Here is a 22,773-nt window from a genome sequence, read left to right on the forward strand (position 1 = left end):
TTCCATTCTTCACCCATATGAAATGAATACCACTTATGATCAAGTGCACTTTCTTGTTGTGGTTGACTTGCTTTATCTTTTGATCTTTGCTTGCATAAGAGCATCAATTTGAGAATACCATTTGAAATATCATGACCAGCTCTCTTTTGGGTGTTGCTTGCTTTTCTTGATCAATCCTTTTGATTGCTTCAACTAAGCATCTCAAATGTTCCTCGGATCACCATTTCCATGTTAGCCTTCCAAGTACCATACTTGGTTCACCTACACATAGGCGGCAAGCCCCTACACTAGGGAGAAGTGACCTCTCTCCAAGAACCATTCTTGATACTCACTTGAAATAACTTGATTGATTGATCCAAGTGATGGACTTAACTTGATGAGTAAACTTAATTCCTTCTTTAAGTCCTTTTCTTTCTACTTGTTTAAGTCCTTTTCTTTCTACCAAATGATCTCCAATCACAACTAGAACTTAAACTTCATCTTCATCTTGAGTTTGATCTTGATCTTCTAATTTGAGTACCAAAAGTGTGCAAAGTACACTCCTCAATCAAATGGCCTTGTACTCATATCTTGTCATGCTTCTAGATCATTTCAAAACTAAACTTAGGTGCCTCAAACACTTGTAAACATGTTTCCAACTTAAGGACCTTTCAATCAAAGTGACTCTAGATTCTGTACTCTCCAAAGAACTAAGCATATTTCTCAAAGTACAAATCCAAATACCATGAAATTTGGTGGAGATGAGATTCACTAAGTTATCTAGCAGCCATAAAAAATTTTGCTTCATTTGATCTCATATGAACTGCCAAATTTTAATTCTTCCACCACTGCTACATGCTGAAAACTACTGCACTATAGCTGACAAGAACCACTCCAAAACTGAAGTATTTCTTATCCAATTTCCATGAAATTTCTACAGCATCTTATACCATAAGTCTAGAGCATGTATACCAATTTTTATGCCAATCCAATAAGATTTGATCACTCAAACATGGCTATGATCATAGCTAGCTCAGATTTTGAATATAGGACAGATTTCAAGCAATTGAGCTATACTTCATCAAATATGAATCAAACTTGATACTAACTTGTTTGAATACTTCCATAAGACATCTATCTATTCAAATCACTTACTAAATGTCATCTCATGAATTTATCCAACACAAATCAATCCAAACTTGATTACTAAGCAATTATCCATTCAAATATCTCATAGCAAGCAACATTGCATATTTATCCAATTTAATCAACTCATATGCACCCAAATAAAATGATCAACAAGAGATATACCTTGGTTAGCTCATGATCATCCAACTAGCAAGCTTCAACTCAATTATTTGCAAGTCATCAAATATTTCAATAAATCACCACAACTTGAATTTTACACTTGTATATTGTAGCACATTTGGACTTTACTTAATTTGTCATGGCATTGGGATTGGATATGCACTAAACTTCATATCTTGATTCAACATATGATGATCGCTATGAAGACAATTGAATCAATCCTACAATGCCAATGGTACCTACACACATTCATCCACTTTTTGATGGTACCCAAACAACTTTGGGTCCTCTCAAGTTAGGAGCAACATACTTAGGCAACGCCTTAGTATGAGTAGCGGGATGTTTTGCAATTGCAACCAATGAGGTACCATTGCCATCCTTTCTAAGCATATCATGATTATCAATTGAAATAGGCTTAGAAATTTTACCTAGGGGACATGAATGTGCCATGTGTCCCCTTTCCCGGCATGAGTAGCACTTCCTCTTTGATTGAGCCTTTTCTTCCTTGCTCATGTTGTGCTTCTCATTGCCTTGCCTCTCATGGATTGCTTGAGCCTTCTTCTCAAGCTTGTTAGGACACTTAAAGGCAAAGTGTCCCATACTTCCACACTTGAAGCACTTGATGTGAGCATAGACTTTCTTCTCATTGTCATTCTTGCTCATCATCTTGGCATCTTGAATTTGCATTGGATGCCTTGTCTTTCCACCCCTTCTTGTTTTCTTCTTCTTGATCATCAAATCATCACCATCATGTTGGTTGATCTTAATTTGCTCTTGGGGTGTCTTCTCTTGCTCAACTTATGGTTTTGGTTGAGGCTTCACTTGTTGCTTCACCAATTGCTTGGTTGGGCATATTGAGGTAAGATGACCCCAAGTGCCGCACATGAAGCACTTGACATGCTTTAGCCTCTCTTCTTCTTTCTTCAACTTGAGCTTCTCGATGTTAGGGCAACCATTTGCAAAGTGTCCCACTTCATGACACCGGAAGCACATGGTATGAGAGAGCTTTCTTTGTTGTAGCTTCTTCATCATTCTTTCTCTCTTCATTTCGCCCTTTGTCATCTTCTTCTTGAAGCCAAGGCCACACTTGTCACCATAGTTTCTTTGAATCTTCAACATATGCTCAAAGGTGACTTGAGAGTTGTAGCACCTCTCTAACTTGTTGCTCAATTTCTTCACTTCATTTTTGAGCTCATTGTTCTCCTTCAAAAGGTTAGTCTCACAAGACATAGAAGTAGAACAAGCATCTATATGTGAAGAGCATGGCATATCTAATAAATCATCACAAGAGGTGGATACATGCTTCTTGCCTACATCACAAGGGTTAGCAACAACATGTGATTGATCATTTGACCCATGTGATGAGCTCTCATTATTTTTAAGTTTCTTTGTAAATATTTTAATGAGAGAAGCTTGTTTTTCTAATAATTCATCATGAGATGCAAGTAGTGTCTCATGATTCAATTTAAGCTCATCAAGTGAAGATTTATAAGCATCAAGTAAATTCTTATGTTCTTCACATGAGTTCTTTAGAAATAAGTTTTCATTTTCTAATTTCATTGTTTTAGCTTTCTCATTTTCTAAAGACATGGTCATGCTAGCAAGTCTACTAACAAGCTCATCATATGAATCAACATGATCAACCACATCATCATTTGATACCTTGGTGTCACCTTGTGACATGAGACAATGTGGTGTAGTGGATGGGCTTGTAGTAGCATCATCATGGCTTGAGCATGAACCATCATCACCATCAAGTGTGCATGGGGTAGCATCATCACTTGCAACACTTGTGGCATCACCATCAACCTTGTCAAGTGAACTTGTAGTGGATTGATCATCATCATCCTCACTTGACAATGAGGTGGAGCAATCTTCCACAATCACCAAATTGTGGTTATGCTCAACACACTCATGTGTCTCCTTCTTGGGCTCATCCTCCTTCTTGAATTTTCCATCATCCCATGTGGAGGAATCACCGAAGGTGTCCTTGATGGAGTCCCATATCTCACGAGCGGTCACCTTGTAGTTTACTTGCTTCATCAAATCAAAATGTAAAGCATCCAATAGAAAACAACAAGCATTTGCATCAAATTCATAGAGGACTCTTTGAGCTTTGGTTAGAGTTCTATGATCCAAGACATGGGAGAGACCACTAGTGACAACCCACCAAAATTTAGGTCCCTTTGCACGAAAATGATCAAGCATATGATTTTTCCAAAGTGCAAAGTTAGTGCCATTAAAAATGTGATTCTCACAACCATCTAGTCCATTAGACGTCATCCTCTCGGGTCGGTGAAGACCACAAATGAGAGACCGGGCTCCGATACCACTTGAAGGGTCGAGATGGCGACTAGAGGGGGGGTGAATAGTCTTTTCTAAAACTTAGTCGCGTCGGCTAACCGATACAAATGCGGAATTAAAACTATCAGTCTAGCCAAGACTATACCCCACTATATATGTTCACTAGCACCTTGCAAAGATAATAATTATGCAACAAAGGTGCCGGGCTAGTTAGAGCTCTCCTAAACAATTCTAGGAGCAAGATTACACAAACCTATGCCACTAGTACTTTAAGCAACAAGAGAGCTCCTACACATGCTAGTAAGCAAAAGCACAAAGCTAACGATGCTCACTAGCAATACTCAATAACAAGGCAACCAATGCCTAATTAGAGAGCGCAAATACTTAGCTACACAAACTAAGCAATGTGACTAACAAGGTTACTAAAACCAAATTAGCCACGCAAGGGAGCTACTTCTATGCTACACAAGCAAGAAGGTAATTAGCAAGCTTCTCAAGCTATCTAATTACAAGAGCAACTACACAAGCTTAATATGTATAAAAGTAATGACAAGCTTGTGTAATAGGGATGCAAACCAACGGGAAGAACAAGGTTGACACGATGATTTTTCTCCCGAGGTTCACGTGTTTGCCAACACGCTAGTCCCCGTTGTGTCAACCGCTCACTTGGTGGTTCGACGGCTAATTAGCATCACCCGCTAAGCCCGCACGTCGGGCGCCGCAAGAACCTACCCCTTGAGTGAGGGTAGCTCAATGACACACTTTACTAAAGTTGCTCTTCGCGGCTCCCGCGGGGCGAGCACAATGCCCCTCACAAGCACTTCTCCGGAGCGCCGCACAAGCTTCTTGCGCGCTTCGACGGAGACCACCACCAAGCCGTCTAGGAGGTGGCAACCTCCAAGAGTAACAAGCACCACCGGCTTGCAACTCGATCACCTAGTGCCACTCGATGCAACCTCACGATGCAATCGCACTAGAATCGCTCACTCACACAATCGAATGATCGCTATCAAGTATGTGTGAGATGGAGGGCTCCTAAGCACTCTCAAGCATGGACACAAAGTCCCCCAAGGTGCTCAACACCAGCTATGGCCGAGGGCCACTTCTATTTATAGCCCTAAGGGCTAAACTAGCCGTTACCCCTTCACTAGACAACGGTCGGGCCGACCGGACGCTCCGGTCGTGTTGACCGGACGCTGGACCTCAGCGTCCGGTCGCTCGCAGACGACCACGTGTCCCGGTTCCAATGGTCACTTGACTTGACCGGACGCAGCAGCACTCAACTGACCGGACGCTGAACCCCCAGCGTCCGGTCGTTTCCAGTAAGCTCCCGAGCATGACCGGACGCGTCCGGTCGAACGCGATTGGACACAGCCAGCGTCCGGTCACACTCCAGCTACTGCGTCACCGTACGTCAGCCTGACCGGACGCAGCCTTCCAGCGTCCGGTGCATTCAGATCCAGCGTCCGGTCAGTTGACCGACGCCAGCATCTTCGCGACCAACTCGTTTTCACTTCTTACTTCTTCACCCTTGCTCCAATGAGCTAACCACCAGAATTTGCATCCGGCGCAATAGAAAATAGACATTTCATTTTCCCGAAAGCGCCGAATCCCGCCGAGAGGGACCCAAACCCATCTCACCCCTACAAACACCACCTCCTTTGTAAATGTGCCAACACCACCAAGTGTACATCACTATGTGTATGTGTGTTAGCATTTTCACAATCATTTTCCAAAGGATGTTAGCCACTCAACTTGCCACGCCACTCGATCCTAGCGACAATGCAAAGTTAGATCACTCGAGTGGCACTAGATGACCGATATGCAAACAAGTTTGCCCCTCTTGATAGTACGGCCATCTATCCTAAACCCGGTCATAAACTTCTCTACACACCTATGACCGGTGAAATGAAATGCCCTAGGTTATATCTTTACCTTGCGCATTCCATTCCATCTCCTTCAATATCGATGCAACACATGCACCAACACGATCAACAATGATATGATCCACTTCATATCATCACATGATCATATTGGTTCATCGATCTTGACTCTACTTACTCTTCACCGTTGCCATCGTCCATCGACGCCAAGTCTTGCTCAAGCTTCACCGCCACGCGATCCATCACTCCAAAGCCTTTGACTTGCCCTTCACGCTTGCAACCGGTCCATCAAGCCAAGTCTTGTCTTGATCTTCTCCACCTTGATCACATGACTCAATGTCATGTCTCATGTGCATTTAAGCTCCTTCATCATCACATGTGTGAGCTTTACAACATCTCCAAGCTATTTTCACCTTCATGGCATATGTTGCTCACACACATGTACCTGTGGACTAATCACCTGTGTATCTCACATAAACACAATTAGTCCACCTAGGTTGTCACTCAATTACCAAAACCAAACAAGGACCTTTCACCTGTTCTACCGGAAACGCTCAGGCTCCTTTTAGCTCGAGCTCTGTCATAATCCTCGTGTCTTGCAAACTCGACCGTTGATCTTTTGCAGAGACGAAAAAGAGAGAAGAAAATTGTAGATCCTCAGTGTTAGGCTCAGCAAATACTAATTAGTAAAGCAGATGCCAAATAAAAGATGAAACAATCAATCAAAATTCAAAATCCAAAAAGAAATTGCAGATAGTTGGACGCTAAGATCAGCTCAAGTTCGTATCAGGTTACAAACGGTTTGTACCCGGTCCTAGACTACTGAAAGAAAGAGTCTAAGCTAACTGCGGCACCCAATTCTGCATGTTTCGCCAGGATTGTACAAGCAGGTTCTAAACATGAGGCACTCCTAGAACCAAGCTGCAGGCCTGCAGCTCACTTGACAAAATTCTGTGCAGCTTCAAAGGTCTAGTATTAGTGCTGGGAGCGTTTCAAAACTTCAGACCCTGCTTGTTGCAATCAATCAGGGTCTTCACTGTTTCATGTTTATCATATCATGGAAGCCTGTCAGGTGTAGAGAAGGGACGGGCAATGCGCTTGAAATTGTACAAGGCTCGCTATCTCTTCCTCATTCTTCGAACAGAGTCATATATCGGACGGAATAGAATGCTGGAGATGTATCTCTCCCCAAAGCTGGGGAAAATGACCTGCAGACCCACGTGACTGGTAAATTGTCTGAATCATGGCAAAATGCCATATAAATGAAATTAGCATGCTCGCACCGCAATCAGCTTTCCGGCATTTTCAGGTCTTTTGGCAACATTAATAGCAGCAATTGCTGCAGCACCGGAGGAAATACCAACCTGCAAACAAACCCGTGAATGAATCACAAATCACATAGCAACGAAATTGGAGATGCTATTGTAATAACTAAAAGAAAACTCAAAGGCAATTCATTTTGCAGTGCACTACTCACCAGCAAGCCCTCTTTTAGTGCAAGTTCCCTTGCAGAATCAACGGCTTCTGCTGTGCTAACCTGCAAAGGCAACAATGATAATCACTAATTAACTCATCAGACTGAAAAAAATATAAAACTACCAAGAAAATCTGCTTGACATAAAAGTGGTTCTAAAGTTAGCATTACAGACCTTCACAACCTCATCAATCAACTGGACATCTAATATACTTGGAATGTAACCTGTTGTTTATTGGCACGAACCAACAGTATATGTCAGTGACAAGGAAAAGATATTCAACAAGCTTTTGTTTCCAAGCATGTTGAATTGCTTATTACAAAGGGGCTAAGCAGTTAATGCATTACCAGGGTTATCACCAGAAATCACACTAGTTTCAGCAGGTTCTACCCCAATAACCTGAAATGACCCCAATAACCTGAAATGATAGGAGGAAAATTATACAAACGAAACCAAACAGTGACATGAAAATTAGGCCAGATAAATTTCATACATATGGACATCAGCCTTGCAGAAATCAACTGTATTCTCAAAATAGAAATTGTGAGAGTTGAACAACTTTAGAATGAAAAAAAAAAAAATCTGAGAACAGAATGATGTTGCTACTATCCTTTTGCTAAAACTCGCTATGTTCTCACAAAAATAACTAATTTGCACATATCCTAAAGAAGCATAGTTAATGGCGACGTAGATAGGCTTACTACAAGCAAGGCCTTGAACTTTAGTTTGATACGAAAGCTTTAAGCACTTCAAAAAGGAATAAGATTAAGCACAACAGCATTGAACAAGATACACATAATCGCTAAGCTAATAAAATACAAGGCAATCCCTTTAATGCAAAACTCATTCAAGAATCAATCCAGGCAAAAGTAGGAACCTTAATATCTTTGTTCATCCTTTTCAAGTAGCGCCCAGTGCCAGTAATGGTGCCGCCTGTTCCTATGCTTGCAACAAGTATATCAACAGAACCCAACGTGTCTTCCCATATTTCTGGGCCTGTGGTTTGAAAGTGGATCTGTAATTTACCCAAGTGGTTTCTCAATAGATCTTTAAAGAAAAAAGAAAGCAAATGAACTTTGCATTTGCTGCAATACAGATCATATGAGTGAAAGATAAAGCTTGAATGTCAACCTCACTATTTGCCTCATTGTTGAACTGCTGAAACATATACGCATTTGGTGTTTTTAAAACTATTTCCTCAGCTTTGTCAAAAGCTCCTTTTAGTCCTTTGGTAGGATCAGTTAACACAATCTCTGCTCCAAATGCACGCAGAAGAATGTGTCTCTCGACATCTAATGATGAAGGCATAGTTGCTATCAACTTGTATCCTCTTGCTGCAGCCACAGAAGCAATGGCTACACCAGTATTTCCAGTTGTTGGTTCTACCAAAATGGTCTGCACAGGTAGAAACCATCTGCATATATTACAACGTTGGTCGTGATAATATTGCTAATAATATGAGAATGGTATATAAACCTTATCTGGCGAAATTAAACCCTTCTCTTCAGCATCATTAATCATACTTAATCCAATCCTGTAAACATACCCATGAGTTAACACAGACATAATTGCATCATGGGGCATGAAATCATGCGCCAGCACAAAAGTGTACCTATCTTTGACACTTCGGCAAGGTCCCATGTACTCGAGCTTTGCAGCAATACTAGCGACACAACCGTCAGCAACACTATTGAGATACACCATTGGTGTTTTCCCAATTAGCTGTTAACAGGACATAAACATTTTATCAGAGATGCAACTGGTCATACTGAAACGAAAAAGAAAAGGACTTTTGCCAACTATCCCCTATACAGTTGCTAGCTAATGAAAAGTAGAAAATGTCCTATTTTACAAAGAAATTCAACGATTCTGAGTCATAATCGGTGAAAACACTAGAACGCATATAGTCATCAGTTCCGCATACCCAAATCACTATAGGGGGTGTGGAGGGTGGGGGAAGGTAAGGACGGGAAGCGACCATGCACCTGGGTGACATCCTGCGCAATGTTCACCGCGTCCATCTCATCCGCGTAGTCATCCTGTATTTCGACAGAAGCGGAGGCCGCGGCCCTCGATGACCATGCCGCGGTGAGGTGGCGGCGGGCGGAAGCGGGACGCGGGGAAGGGAGGAGACCAAGCACAGGGCCACGCGGTCTCAAAACGGAGCTGGAGGTGACGGAACTGGGCGCAGCGGCGGCGACTCGGAGGAAGAGCGAGCAGGCGGGCGGCGGAGCCATCGCCATGGCCGCGTCTCTTCGCTCGTGCTGTGTGCTTGTTTGTCGGCTGCCCGGGGGGTTTAGGGAGGACAGGGGAGTAGTTTTCAGGATAAGGGGAGAAGGGACTGGGTTGCGGATCGGGTCCTCCAGCCCAGTTTCTGCTCCGCGTGAGCTCCTGGACTGGTCTACTGGGGGATGGCTCATTGGCTGGATACCTGGATCGTGGATTCTGAAGCGCCTGCCCTCCGGGATCCGCTTGAGAATTGGCCCGTTAGCAGAATTTGCAAATCACCGTTCACAAATGTCAGAGCAAATCCCTAAGCCTCCTTCTAATCCTAAGTTTTTAGAAAGATCCACAAAAAAAATCCATCTCTAACAATTCCTAATACAATCTCCTACAACTAAAAAGAACAAAATATGGACATTTTTTAGTGCGACATTTATTTTGGTTCGTCCGTCTACCCACGCCTACGATCCCACGATATCTCCTGCATGCTGCGTCCTTTGGTGCAAAGAAAACGCGCAAAGTCTTGACCCTGATTTGCATGTGCTACAAATACGAAAAGTCTTGACCCTAATTTGTATGCGCTACAAACACGGAAAATCTTGACCCTAATTGCCTTAAACAAGAAAAACGATCACCTACGTCTCACTCTCGATCATACCGCCCTCGTGCCACAAATATAAAATTCTTGATCCTGATTTGCATGCGCTACAAACACGAAAGACCATTGTCGCTCGTCGCGGCACGATCGAACGCGTCTTCTTGGTAGGACTCAAGCGTGTCACTGGTCGTTGCACGGAGACGATCGTCATGTGCCCTATTCCTCAAGCCCCTGCACGATTCGAGCCACCCCTATTTCTTCCTCGTCGTGTAGTGGAGAAGCAACAATAATGGATCATCCACCGTCTGTCTACCAGTGGATGCACACCTGTGGCTACATCATCGATCGCCGCAAGGTCAGCCGCAAGATCACCTCCTCGTGCGATCTCCCTTCCCCGTGCGATCTCTCCTCCACGACCTGCTCCATCGTCTGGTCTGTGCGTCCCGCGCCGTCATCCTCCCCGTACACCACGTACACTGCCGCCTCCACGACGTCGCGCCGTCGTCCTCGCCGTTCGCCCGCATCGTGCACCTGGAAACACCAGCCGTCTCCACGACGTCCGCGTCGTAGTCCTCGCCGTTCGCCCGCGCCATGCACCCGAGCCGTCGTCCTCGGCTACCGCGCCGCTACCTCGACGCCACCTGAGTCGTGCACCCGAGCCGTCGTCTTCGCATATGTAGACTGATTAACGTCGTCCGTCCTCCATCGCTCGCTGTTCATGATGTTACACAACCATAGTTCATGATGCTGCAGACGTTCTTGTTATATAGTTAATCATCTATTTTTTTCGATATTGTGTGCCTGCACATTGGATGTCATTGTTTTTTTAGCATAGTTAGCCATTTGTCTGTACCAATCTCGTTCATGAAGTTAAACCTTGAAAAAGAGGGATTTCTCACTGAACTTGTCCCTAAATTGTTGTAATTTATTGCCATGTCTTACATTTGTAAACTCTATAGGATGAGTTAATGGATGGTATTGATACACTGATGCTTGATGCAGAGCACAATCAGTTGCCATGTTATTGAGCTTAATATAATGATATTGTAACTAAGGTAGCTTTTTATGTCTTGGCATGGCCATGTTGAGTCCAGGTTATAAATATGAAGCTCAGATAATTTTACTGGCAAAAATAGAAAGATCACAAGTAGTTCAGTTTTCAGGATTATACATATAAAGTTTAGATAATTTTACTAGCAAAAATAGAAAGATGACAACCAGTTCAGTTTTATGAGAATGTGACAATTCATAGACATTGTTTTCTTAAAAAAATTATGGTCCTCTCTCTTCAGTTGGATTAGTGATGATATAAAAAAAGTTAAAAACCAACAATGTCTCTCCATCACATGTTTTCTTAAAAAAACATAATGAATAGTCAACAAAAATATGACGGGATATTGCTTATTTGTTAATTATCTGAGTCAACAAAAATTTAGAAAGGTCTATATAGTAGAGTCGGTGAGCTTACAACGTCGTGCTCTTCGTGACCGTGTTAATTTTACGAAGTTTGCTTTTTTAGAAGGATATTGGCAGGACGATGGACCCATGTTGGAATATCACACAAAAAATGTCCACGTTTTGTCCACGATTTATTTCACATGAATACATGCGGGTACTATGATAACACTAACTATACCAAATGAAAGATTAGAGAGAATTTGCATGGCCTCCAGAATGATTTATTTATTAAGTTCTTTGGACTCTACAAGTAGTTTTAAAATATCTATTTGCATGTCTTACCTCATATCCTAATTCAAAATTTTATAGTTTAATTAGAATATTTAGGTGATTGTATATATATAATATTCAATACAAGAATAATCTATGTATGATCTTCTTGAAAGATTTCTGCAGTGCAAAGACATCTTCGTTTTTTATGTATGTCCGTGCTAACTCTACGGTAAAAACAAAAGGACAATATATCAATTAAAAAATAAAAACAAAACTCATGCTCAAAGTCAAAGAGATAAATTATGGATGCTTGAATTTTATCATCCATTATCTACCGACGTGCCTATAAAATAGACTGAATAAACAATTAAACATAGATAGAAAACTAAATTAATGAAAGGATCATTGTAAGACATCAATCATCTCATAGCTTCAGATAATATCGCAAAAGCTACTAAAAACTGTAACCGTGCCCTCACCTTAAACATTGTCCAGATAAATGGATTACAATGAAAGAAATGGATATCAGAGATTTCTTCCTGTCAATATAAAACATTATCTTAGCCGCATCACGAAAAGGTCTATAAAGTAGAGTTTATGAGCCTACGACGCCGCGCACTCCATGACTGTATTAAATTCATAAACTTTGCTTTTTGGATTAAATGTTACTTTAATGTTGGTATTTAATTTTTACTAGTATTGTTATCTTATCGTGCGATCCGTGTGTTTTTAGTATAAATTGTTAGTTATCCCATAGCAACTATACGGGCACGCTACCTAGTCTCCTAATATTTTAGGAGTTGGAAAAATCCCCCTCATCCTCATAACTTTACGCGCCGCAGCCTTGCGCGTATCCTTCGACTCTCGCTTGGTTTTCTTTGCCTCTCGCATGTCGCTACTCCCTCCGGATCCTCCCCTGTCGGCTGCTGGGCATCTCTGCCCCCATCCTCGATGGCGACATGGTCCTATCCCAAGCGGGGGCGTGTCTTATCTCGGTGGCGGCGCCTGCTCCGGTCACGCGGATGTGGCTCCAATGGCACTGGCAGACGACCAGCGTTCCCTTCCTCGCTCCTTCCCTTCCTCCTTCGCTGCCAGTGAGCGCGGGAGCCCTAGCCAACGAGCACGGGCAGCCACGGTTGGCGCGGACGCGGCGAATCACTCGGGACTCAGGCCCTAGCCCGGGCGGCAGGCGCGACGGCAGATCCAGCATAGAGGACACCGTGGCCCGCTGCCCCTTCATCTCCGGCGAAGCCTGCTGCCTCCTGCACGCCCTCGCCTGACCTCCGTGGCCCCGTTGCCCCTCCACCTCCGATGAACCCTGGCCGCCGCCCACACGACGCGCCTCCACTCCGCCCCCACAGCCTCCCAGGCCGACGCGGCTCGGTTGGAGAGCACGGCACGGCCAGCCCCGACCGGTGAGCTCGGCACAGGCCAGCCCCGGCCAACGAGCGCGGCACGGCTAGCCCCAGTGGGCGAGCACGGCCTGCCCCAGCGGGTGAGTGCGGCATCCCTACTATCGAGAGGAGGAAGATGCATGTTGCTGTTGAAAGGTCCTAATATGGCTAGAGGGAGTGAATAGCCTATTTAAAAATCTACAAATCAACTAGAGCAATTTGATTAGTATGACAAATAGCGAAATGCAAACTTGCTCTAGCTCTATAAGGGTTGCAAGCCACCTATCCAACAATTTTCTCCTGAGGTTCACGTGCTTGCCAACACGCTACGTCCTCGTTGTATCGACCAACACTTGGTGGTTCGGCGGCTAAGAGGTGTTTCACAAACCTCAGTCCACATGATTAGGACACCGCAAGAACCTTCCCACAAGTGAGATAACTCAATGACACGAGAAATTTACTAGAGTTACCTTTCGGCACTCCGTCGGGGAAGGTACAACTCTCCTCATAATCGCCGAAGGTGGCCACGAACAATCACCAACTCAGTGCCGATCCTCCATCGCTGCACCAAGCCATCTAGGTGGTAGGCAACCACCAAGAATAACAAGCGAAATCCGCAGCACAACACGAATACCAAGTGCCTCTAGATGCAATCACTCAAGCAATGCACTTGGATTCTCTCCCAAAATAAGAAATGCTCACAAAATAAAGCTAATCTTCATCTTGTTTGCACACCTCTTGAAATATCACCAATGATAGTGTCTAATGGATGATCTCTTGCAACATTGATTGGTTGAAGCACTTGCACTTGATTGCTAGCATTTGATTGATCACTTGGTTGAGATGATGAACTAGCCACTTGTTGATCTTGCACATTGCCATCATTAGTGCTTGCTTGGATTTGATCATGAGAACTACTAGCTTGCACATTAGAGTTAGAGAGCACTTGATTCTTATTATCTTCAACGTCAATCACCTCTCTAGGCCTTAACTCACCAATGTCTATGTTTCTCATTGCCTTAACCAATTGAGTTCCTTTCACATCATCTAGATTTTCATCTTCCTCTTGGGAACCATTTGTTTCATCAAACTTCACATTATGAACTTCCTTAAGAGTACCACTAGTCAAATTCCAAACTCTATAAGCCTTGCTAGTAGTGGAGTAACCAAACAAAAAACCTTCATCATATTTCTTTTCAAACTTGCTCAATCTAGTGTCTTTCTTCAATATATAGCATTTACAACCAAATACCTAAAAGTATGCTATGTTTGGCTTTCTTCCATTTAATAGCTCATAAGGTGTCTTCTCCATCATGGGGTGACAATAGAGTCGGTTGCTATAGTAGCAAGCCGTGTTGATTGCTTCGGCCTAAAATGAATGACTCACATTGTACTCACTCAACATTGATCTTGCCATATCAATTAAGGTTCTATTCTTTCTTTCAACTAACCTATTTGATTGAGGAGTATACTTGGCCGAGAATTGATGTTTAATTCCAAAATTATCACACAACTCATCAATTCTAGTGTTCTTAAATTCACTGGCCCTGTTTGGCTTACACCATATTTGGCTTGTTCAGTTTCTTTTTTCAGTCAGAACAGTATTTTCCTCTCATAATAATTCAACCGGAACAGTGTTTTCAGCCAGTTTCAGCCAAGTTTCAGACCAGCGAACAGGACCACTACCATTGGCACTTCTAACTTTCTTGATAGTTGTTTTCAAACTCATTGTGAATGCCCTTAACAAATGATTTGAATGTTGCAAACACATTACTCTTGTCACCAAGAAAGAAGATCCATGTGTATCTAGTAAAATCATCCACAATCACAAATCCATATTTATTTTCCACCAATGCTAGTGTATGTGGTTGGTCCAAATAAGTCTATGTGCATCAACTCAAATGCCTTAGATGTGCTCATTATGCTTTTTCTTAGGATGTGTGTTACCAACTTGTTTTCCTGATTTGACATGCACTACATAGCTTATCTTTCTCAAAAGTGACATCTTTCAAGCCTCTAACTAAGTCATGCTTAATTAACTTGTTCAATTGTTTCATTCCAACATGACCAAGCCTTCTATGCCACAACCAACCCATGCTAGATTTTGTGATCAAACATGTTGACAACTGAGCTTCTCTAGTATTAAAATCAACCAAGTATAGATTCTCATATCTAAATCATTTGAATATCAAGTTAGAGCCATCTACACTTATGATCTCTACATCATCCACATCAAATATGCACCTAAAACCAAGATCACATAATTGAGCTACCGATAAAAGGTTGAAGTTAAGCTCTCTACTAGTAGCACATTAGAAATGCTCGTCATTGGATATTACAATCTTACCAAGACCTTTGATCTTGCATTTTCCTATTGTCACCAAATATGATACTATCAAACCCATTGCTCTTATTTTCATTGATTGAATTGAATATTCTTGGATCACCGGTCATGTATTGTGTGCATCCACTATCAAGCACCTAATATCTTCCTTCGGCTTTATAATTTACCTACAAAAGAAGATCAATTCTTTTAGGTACATAAACTTGCTTGGGTCCTTGTAGGTTAGTCACCAAGGTCTTTGGTACCCAAATGACCTTCTTCTTTGGAACCCACAATTGGTGTACCAATGAACTTATCATTCACACCTATTGGCACCCTTATAAAACATGTAACAAGAATCAAATTTGATTGAGGATATATTAGGTAGCTTGTTCTTAGTTAGTCTTGCAATTTTGCTCTATATGCCCAACTTGCTTGTATCTATTACAAAACCGATCATTGTCTTCACAAAGCTAGCTTTGGAAGTGACTAAAGGCCTGCCTTGCCTTTCTTAGGGGTATAGCCTAATCTCTTTTTATTGAGAGAAAATCTTTGGCTACCCAAGCACTTTAGCAAGCGGGCTTTTCCATCATAGGCATTGCCTAAGGTACGAGTGAGCTCATTCACCTCTTCTTGAGGGTCTTATTTTCCACCATTAGTGAGGTTTCATAAGTGAGACTATCACTCAGAGGTGAAGTAGAAGGGATAGTGCTACAAGAAGTATTAGTGGGAGCAACAAAAATAGATTCATCAATAAGATCACATGTTAGTCCCACATCACATGATATGATCACTTGCTCCTTCTTGGCTTCCTCCACTTTGACTTGCTCAATGAGAGAGGAGTGAGCCTTTTCAAGCTTAGAGTGAGCTTTGCCAAGCTTCCTCATGGGCTTCCATTAGCCTCTCATAAGTAGCATTGAGCTCATTAAAAGATTGCTCAAGAAGTTTTACTTTCTTGTGCAATTCTTTGCACTCCTTTCTCTTCATCTTATTGCAAGCGTGCACTTGCTCACACATATCTAAGAGCTCCTCCTTGGTGTACTCCTCATCTTCATCATCATCATTATTATTCCTACAAGAGTCATTTTCACATTCATCATCATCACTCTCATCATATTTTACCTTGGTAGGCTTTGCCATGAGGCATGTCGATGGAGTGTCGAAGATGGAGAGCTTCTTGTTGATGGCTGATGCTTGCTAGTGCTCTCTTGATAGATTTCTTGTCATCATCACTAGAGCTATCACCATCCGAGGAACCATCACTATCCCAAGTGACTACAAATCCTCCACCCTTCTTCTTCTTTTGGAAGGTCATTCTCTTCTCCTTTCCTTCTTTCATTTTTATCTTTCTTATGCTTCTTCTTCTCATCTTCATCATTAGTCACTATTGTAAGGATAATTTGCTACAACTATGATCGGGGCTCTTGCAATTATAGCATCTTCTCACATACTCTTTGCTCTTGGTATGATCTCTTCTCTTTCTTACACCATAGCCCTTTCTTTTTCATGAATTTACCCATCTTGCGCACAAATAGGGCCATGGCTTCATCATCAATGTCACTAAGATCATCATCAGTCACTTGATTCTTTCTTGGACTTGCCCTTGTTCTTGGATGATGATGATCTAGCCTTGAATGCTATACTCTTCTTCTTTTTGTCCTCTTCTTCATTCTTCTCATCCTTGTCATCCCCCTCCCTTTCCACACAGTATGTCTCTTGTGTCATGTCATCACCTAGTACTTGGTTGAGGGTAACCTCCTTTAATCCTCCTCTTATGATGAGCAATCTCAACATCTCAAATCTTAAAGGTAGGCATATCAAGAAACGATGAGAGACATCATCATCCTTCATCTTCTCTCCCAATACCTTCAAATCATTGACAATGACTTACAATCGATGGAACATCTCCGATATGCTCTCATCATCCTTCATCTTAAAACTTGTCAACTTGTCCTTGAGGATATACAACTTGGCACTCTTCACCGCCGGTGTGCCCTCATATATTTCTTTCAATCTCTTCCACATCTCATTTGCTCTTTCACAATCCTTGATTTGCTCAAACACCTTGGAATCAATGGCATTGTAGATGGTGTTGAGAGCCATTGTATTGCATTGCTTGTTGATCTTGTCTTGGTTGGTGGGATCATCGGGATCAATGATAGCATAGTCATTTTTAGTCACTTCCCATACTTGATCATTGATTGAACCAAGATACATCCTCATTTTTCCTCTTCTAATAATCATAGCATGTGTCATCAAAGAACGGTGGTTTGTCCCCCATATGGTTGAACACAACTTGAGCCATAATTTGATACCGAGGTTGTTAAGCCTTCAATCAAATGGTAACCATGGCTTTGATACCACTTGAAAGGTCCTAATATGGCTAGAGGGGGGTGAATAGCCTATTTAAAAATCTATAAATCAACTAGAGCAATTTGATTAGTATGACAAATAGCGAAATGCAAACTTGCTCTAGCTCTACAAGGGTTGCAAGCCACCTATCCAATAATTCTAGTTACAATGATTACTAGGCACACAACTTGTAAAGTCACTACTCACTAAGTGCTCTCAAATTTGCTACTCTAAAGAGCTCCACTAGGTGAACTAAAAAACAAAGCAAGCTCTCAAATCTAATTACACTAAAGAGCTTGCTATAACTAGTTTGCAAGAATGTAAATGAGTGAGTAGGATGATTATACCGTCGTATAGAGGAATAAACCAATCACAAGATGAAGATTATGCCAATCACCGGGAGAATACAAATGACACGAGACAACCAATTTTCTTCCGAGGTTCACGTGCTTGCCAACACGCTACGTCCTCGTTGTGTCGACCAACACTTGGTGGTTCGGCGGCTAAGAGATGTGTCACAAACCTCGTCCACACGATTGGACATTGCAAGAACCTCCCCACAAGTGAGATAACTCAATGACACGAGCAATTTACTAGAGTTATCTTTCGGCACTCCACTGGAGAAGGTACAACTCCCCTCACAATCGCCGAAGGCGGCTACGAACAATCACCAACTCATGCCGATCCTCCGCCGCTGCACCAAGTCGTCTAGGTGGTGGCAACCACCAAGAGTAACAAGCGAAATCCGCAGCACAATACGAATACCAAGTGCCTCTAGATGCAATAACTCAAGCAATACACTTGGATTTTCTCCTAATCTCACAAAGATGATGGATCAATGATAGAGATGAGTGTGAGTGCTTTGGCTAAGCTCACAAGGTTGTTATGTCAATGAAAATATGCAAGAGAGTGAGCTTGAGCCAGTCATGGGGTTTAAATAGAAGCCCCCATGAAATAGAGCCATTGTACCCCTTCACTGGATACTGATCGGGGTGACCGGACGCTCCGGTCCTACTGACCGGACGCAGGGCTCAGCGTCCGGTCGCCCGATGGCAGCCACGTGTCATCCTGCGTTCAACAGGAGTCGTCTGATCTCAACGGTCGACAGTTGACCGGACGCTCCGCCACAAGTGACCGGACGCTGAACCCTCAACGCCCGATCATTTCCAGTAAGCTCCCAAAGACGGAAAAACTTGACCGGACACAGCCAGCGTCCGGTCAGTCATCCTGATTACTGTGCAGCTACGTCAGCTCTGACCGGACACTGCCTTCCAGCGTCCGGTCAGTCAGAGGCCTAGCGTTCGGTCACATGACCGACGCCAGGGTATCACTGCCACGCCTGATCGGACGCGCCGGTCTCCCTGAGATCAGCGTCCGGTCAGTTGTAAAACAGCAAGACTGGCCCTCTATTATCTCTATCTCATTCACCCTTGCTCAAATGTGCCAACCACCAAGTTTATCACCTTGTGCACATGTGTTAGCATATTTTCACAAATATTTCTAAGGGTGTTAGCACTCCACTAGATCCTAAATGCATATGCAATGAATTAGAGCATCTAGTGGCACTTTGATAACCGTATTTCGATACGAGTTTCACTCCTCTTAATAGTACGGCTATCTATCCTAAACATGATCACACTCACTAAGTGTCTTGATCACTAAAACAAAATGGCTCCTATATTTTATACCTTTGCCTTGAGCCTTTTGTTTTTCTCTTTCTTCTTTTCCAAGTTCAAGCCTTTGATCATAACCATGTCATCACCATTGTCATGATCTTTGTCATTGCTTCATCACTTGGAGTAGTGCTACTTATCTCATGATCACTTTGATAAACTAGGTTAGCACTTAGGGTTTCATCAATTAACCAAAACCAAACTAGAGCTTTCAGTTGTCTATGACATGTGGGGTCCGCCCGGAAGTGAGAGGAGGAAGATGCATGAAAAAGAAAAAAAGCCGCAACATAATTCATATGGGCCCTAAATTTAATTTTTTAGATGTCATTTATTAGAAACTCTTGGAGATGACCTTCTTTTTTTCTCCTCAAATCTTTTTAAGAGTTGCCAAACTATAAGTTTTTAGGAGAAAAAAGTAGGAAACTCTTGGAGATGCTCTCAACTCTGTGTCTCAAAATTGTCCTGCTAACGGCTACTTCAGTGATCTAAGGTAACTGCATAACCAAAATGTTTAGTCCTATTAAGAAGAGCTATTCCCAAACCACATCACGCGTTCAGGTAATTGCATAACCAAAATGTTTGCTTTTGCGCTATATATGAACCCAAAAGTAGTGAACTGATCATATTTGATCGGGTTTCTTGTGATAGAACCTGCCCACTTGGGTATTCCTCGACTCGGCACGGATGCTCGTGTTTTTATGGATTTATTCTAAGATTTAACAACGCTATGCTTTAATGATAAACAACGTCCCCACCCATAGCGAGACGTTTGTGGTGACTTCGTGAATCTTGAGATCTGCAGATTCAATCCTTCGGAGGTGCTCGTAGGGTTTACATGCATGTGTTCATAGGAGTAAATGTGCATGTATGTTGTCAACGTCAATGTTGTACTGTCTAATTTAAAAAACAAATGAACCCAAAAGTAATTCTTTGCATTGCTAACCGGTGATAGTGAGACATTTTTTATAGCATCTAACTAGAAAAAACGCGCGGCAAAGCCGCGCCATAGCACACGTAGACCAGGCCATCTGTACCAGATGCATCATTGTTTGTGTTGTTATGTTGTTCAATCAGATTCTTCTGGAATCCTATATAGAGTTCTCGTCCCTATTCTTACTGTACATGTTCTCGGCTAAGCTCAGGACCTCATATTTATTTTCTCCATAAAATACGGAATAAAATAAAATTAAACAACCATGTCTCTCTTAAAGAGCGAAAACAATATACCTAGTTATCAAAGCTATATTTTCTACATCACCTCTACAGGCATGTCCATTTGAGCTGGGCCAGGTTTTTTTTTTTCTTTGAAGGCCATTGCGTTACATGAGCACATGGTCCGACTGTACTGTGAGTACCATTTTCAGGGAATGTTTGGAGCCGGCTTTTGGCACAACCGACTTAAGGCTCCTCACCACACTACTTCTGGACTCACGTAGTTAGGCCCTGTTTAGTTCCCTCTAAAATGCCAAATTTTTCAAGATTCCTCGTCACATCGAATCTTTAACGCATGTATGAAGTATTAAATATAAATAAAAAATAAAACTAATTACACAGTTTAGACGAAATCCACAAGACGAATCTTTTAAGCCTAATTAAACTATGATTGAATACTAATTGCCAAATAATAACGAAAACGCTACCGTGTCGTTTTGCCAAAAATTTCGGCAACCAAACTGGCCCTTAGAAGAAATGTACAGTATGAAATCAACAAGTTCATAAGTGAACAAGTGTTTTTTGTAAGTTGTAAGTATATATAGCTTAACTAAAGGTCTCTTTCAGATATCTATAGTAAAAAGCAAGAGCAATGGTTCAGGAAACCAGGTGCGAAAGTTATTAGCATAGTTTAACTTAAACTCTCTTTCTATGTATACACATGTATCACAATATCTTTCTGACCAACTCTATGGCCCCGTTTACTTGGAGGAATTCTAGAGGAATTTATGAAAAGAAAACATTGTTTCGAATGAAAAAAGAAGCGGATCAAGCCGAGTTTAAGGGCACGCGAACGGGGCCTATATATGTAGTATTTCTGCATCAATCATGTTACTCCATCAAGGCCTGCTTGATTTCTAAACATTAAAAGCTCATTTTGGTTGTTTATACTGCTAGAAAAGATCGAAGCTGGTAGCAAAGGAGTACTATGCTATAGATTGAGGAAGACGTCGTATGATCAAAGTTTATGATAGACCTCTTAATATACATAAATCCAGTGGCGAATCTAGGAATTTACCTCGGGGTATGCCGTCCAAAAAAATTTCTATATAATTTGGCAAATCATTTAGCAATTTGGTAACGGTAGTAAAATTGGCAACGTAATTCGGTAATAATAGTTAAATTTGGAACATGATTTGATAATAGTAATTCAGTAGCAGTGGTAAAACTTGTAACGTAGGGATGACTCAATGTTGTTAGCAATGAAAGTAGACAAGATTTTTCTACATGAAAAAGAAGAGAAAAGGGCAAAGACTGAATTACGTCTTGGTGTCTCAGACAGTCGTCTTTGCTTGTTAGTCATGCACGCGCAGCTAGCAGGCAACAACCGAGCTCCCTAGCTCCAAACTTGCGGTAGATGAATGGATGAGGGCAGATGGTGCGTTGGATCCTAGAAGCCAAGGCGTCACCGCGTTAGTTGTCAGGACTTGCCAATGTGTCACCACGACAGGACCTGGGTCCTGGATCTCTCATCCGTGTGACTCTGGGCGCATGGCCCTGAACCCTAGAGAAAAGTAGCAAAGCTGGGCTGCTAGCGTTGCGTTCATTTTCAGTTCTCCAGCCTAGAGATAAGTGTTCTTTTGTTTTTGTTTTTTTTTAAATACAATATATATACTCCAGTATATGTTGGATCTGCTGGCATACCCTGTAGCTCCGCCCCTGCATAAATCTCAATTTACAACAGGGTCTAAATGCAGGAAAAGATCCTGCTAAACTTGCCAAGTCAAGCTCTTCACCAAAAGAGAGCTTGTAGCAGAAGAATAGATGTGGTCTGTACTGCTTGTGAAGGTTTTCAACAGTTTTTCTAATCAAATTTGTTCCATTGTTTTCAAATAACATAAACTCAAGTCTATCTAATCAATTTTGTTCCATTGTTTTCAAGTAACATAAACTCAAGTCTGTAAGTTTTATCAGTATACCAAGGAATGGTACCTTGTACCTGTTAATTACAGTAAATGGTTGATCAAGATTAATATCTTATAACTAATAGTCTAATACTTGCATATGTATGTATGTGTAAAATGAATTTACCTCCAAACAACCTAAGCGAATGAACAGCCTTGTTTGTTGCATTTATAAGTATTAGCATCAGGTTGCATTCTAAACCTGCACTCTATAAGCTCGATAACACCAAGTTTGACCTTCTGTAATACCAGAAATGGTCACCCAATTACGGGAGCTAATCATATTACATTGAGAAATAGAAAACGTTAATTTTTTAGCTAACCTTTTTAGTGAAAGGATCTCTTGGTTGCAGCTGCAGAAGTGTTCTTTTCTAAAAATTTTGCAATCCATCATATTATCCTCGTAAGTGCAATCTTTGGATCTGAACTGCAGGTCTTGCAAGGCTGCATTTTGTTGTTCTGAATACCTTCTCT

General features: G+C 42.0%; 1 protein-coding gene across 1 annotated transcript; it reads right to left on the bottom strand.

Moving 5' to 3' along the window:
• Positions 1-6,255: 6,255 nt before the first annotated feature.
• On the bottom strand, positions 6,256-9,225 carry LOC136460058 (cysteine synthase-like). Its single transcript, XM_066459895.1, has 10 exons — positions 8,935-9,225; positions 8,562-8,671; positions 8,426-8,483; positions 8,081-8,344; positions 7,827-7,964; positions 7,297-7,348; positions 7,124-7,173; positions 6,952-7,011; positions 6,758-6,838; positions 6,256-6,682 (listed from the first exon to the last, which is right to left on the bottom strand). The coding sequence occupies exons 1-10, from the start codon at positions 9,190-9,192 to the stop codon at positions 6,593-6,595; spliced, it is 1,161 nt and encodes a 386-aa protein (XP_066315992.1). The 5' UTR covers positions 9,193-9,225; the 3' UTR covers positions 6,256-6,592.
• Positions 9,226-22,773: the final 13,548 nt, after the last annotated feature.

This window comes from Miscanthus floridulus, chromosome 6 (assembly GCF_019320115.1).
Source record: "Miscanthus floridulus cultivar M001 chromosome 6, ASM1932011v1, whole genome shotgun sequence".
In the NCBI taxonomy this organism is placed as follows: Eukaryota; Viridiplantae; Streptophyta; class Magnoliopsida; order Poales; family Poaceae; genus Miscanthus; species Miscanthus floridulus.

What these genes read in the sequence shown, in the direction of transcription:
- LOC136460058 (XM_066459895.1), bottom strand. Translation starts at nt 9,192, where the DNA reads ATGGCGATGGCTCCGCCGCCCGCCTGCTCGCTCTTCCTCCGAGTCGCC. An exon ending in TGCCGAAGTGTCAAAGATAG is followed by an intron (nt 8,484 to 8,561) that starts GTACACTTTTGT and finishes GTATGTTTACAG; the next exon opens with GATTGGATTAAGTATGATTA. An exon ending in GTTTAATTTCGCCAGATAAG is followed by an intron (nt 8,345 to 8,425) that starts GTTTATATACCA and finishes CTACCTGTGCAG; the next exon opens with ACCATTTTGGTAGAACCAAC.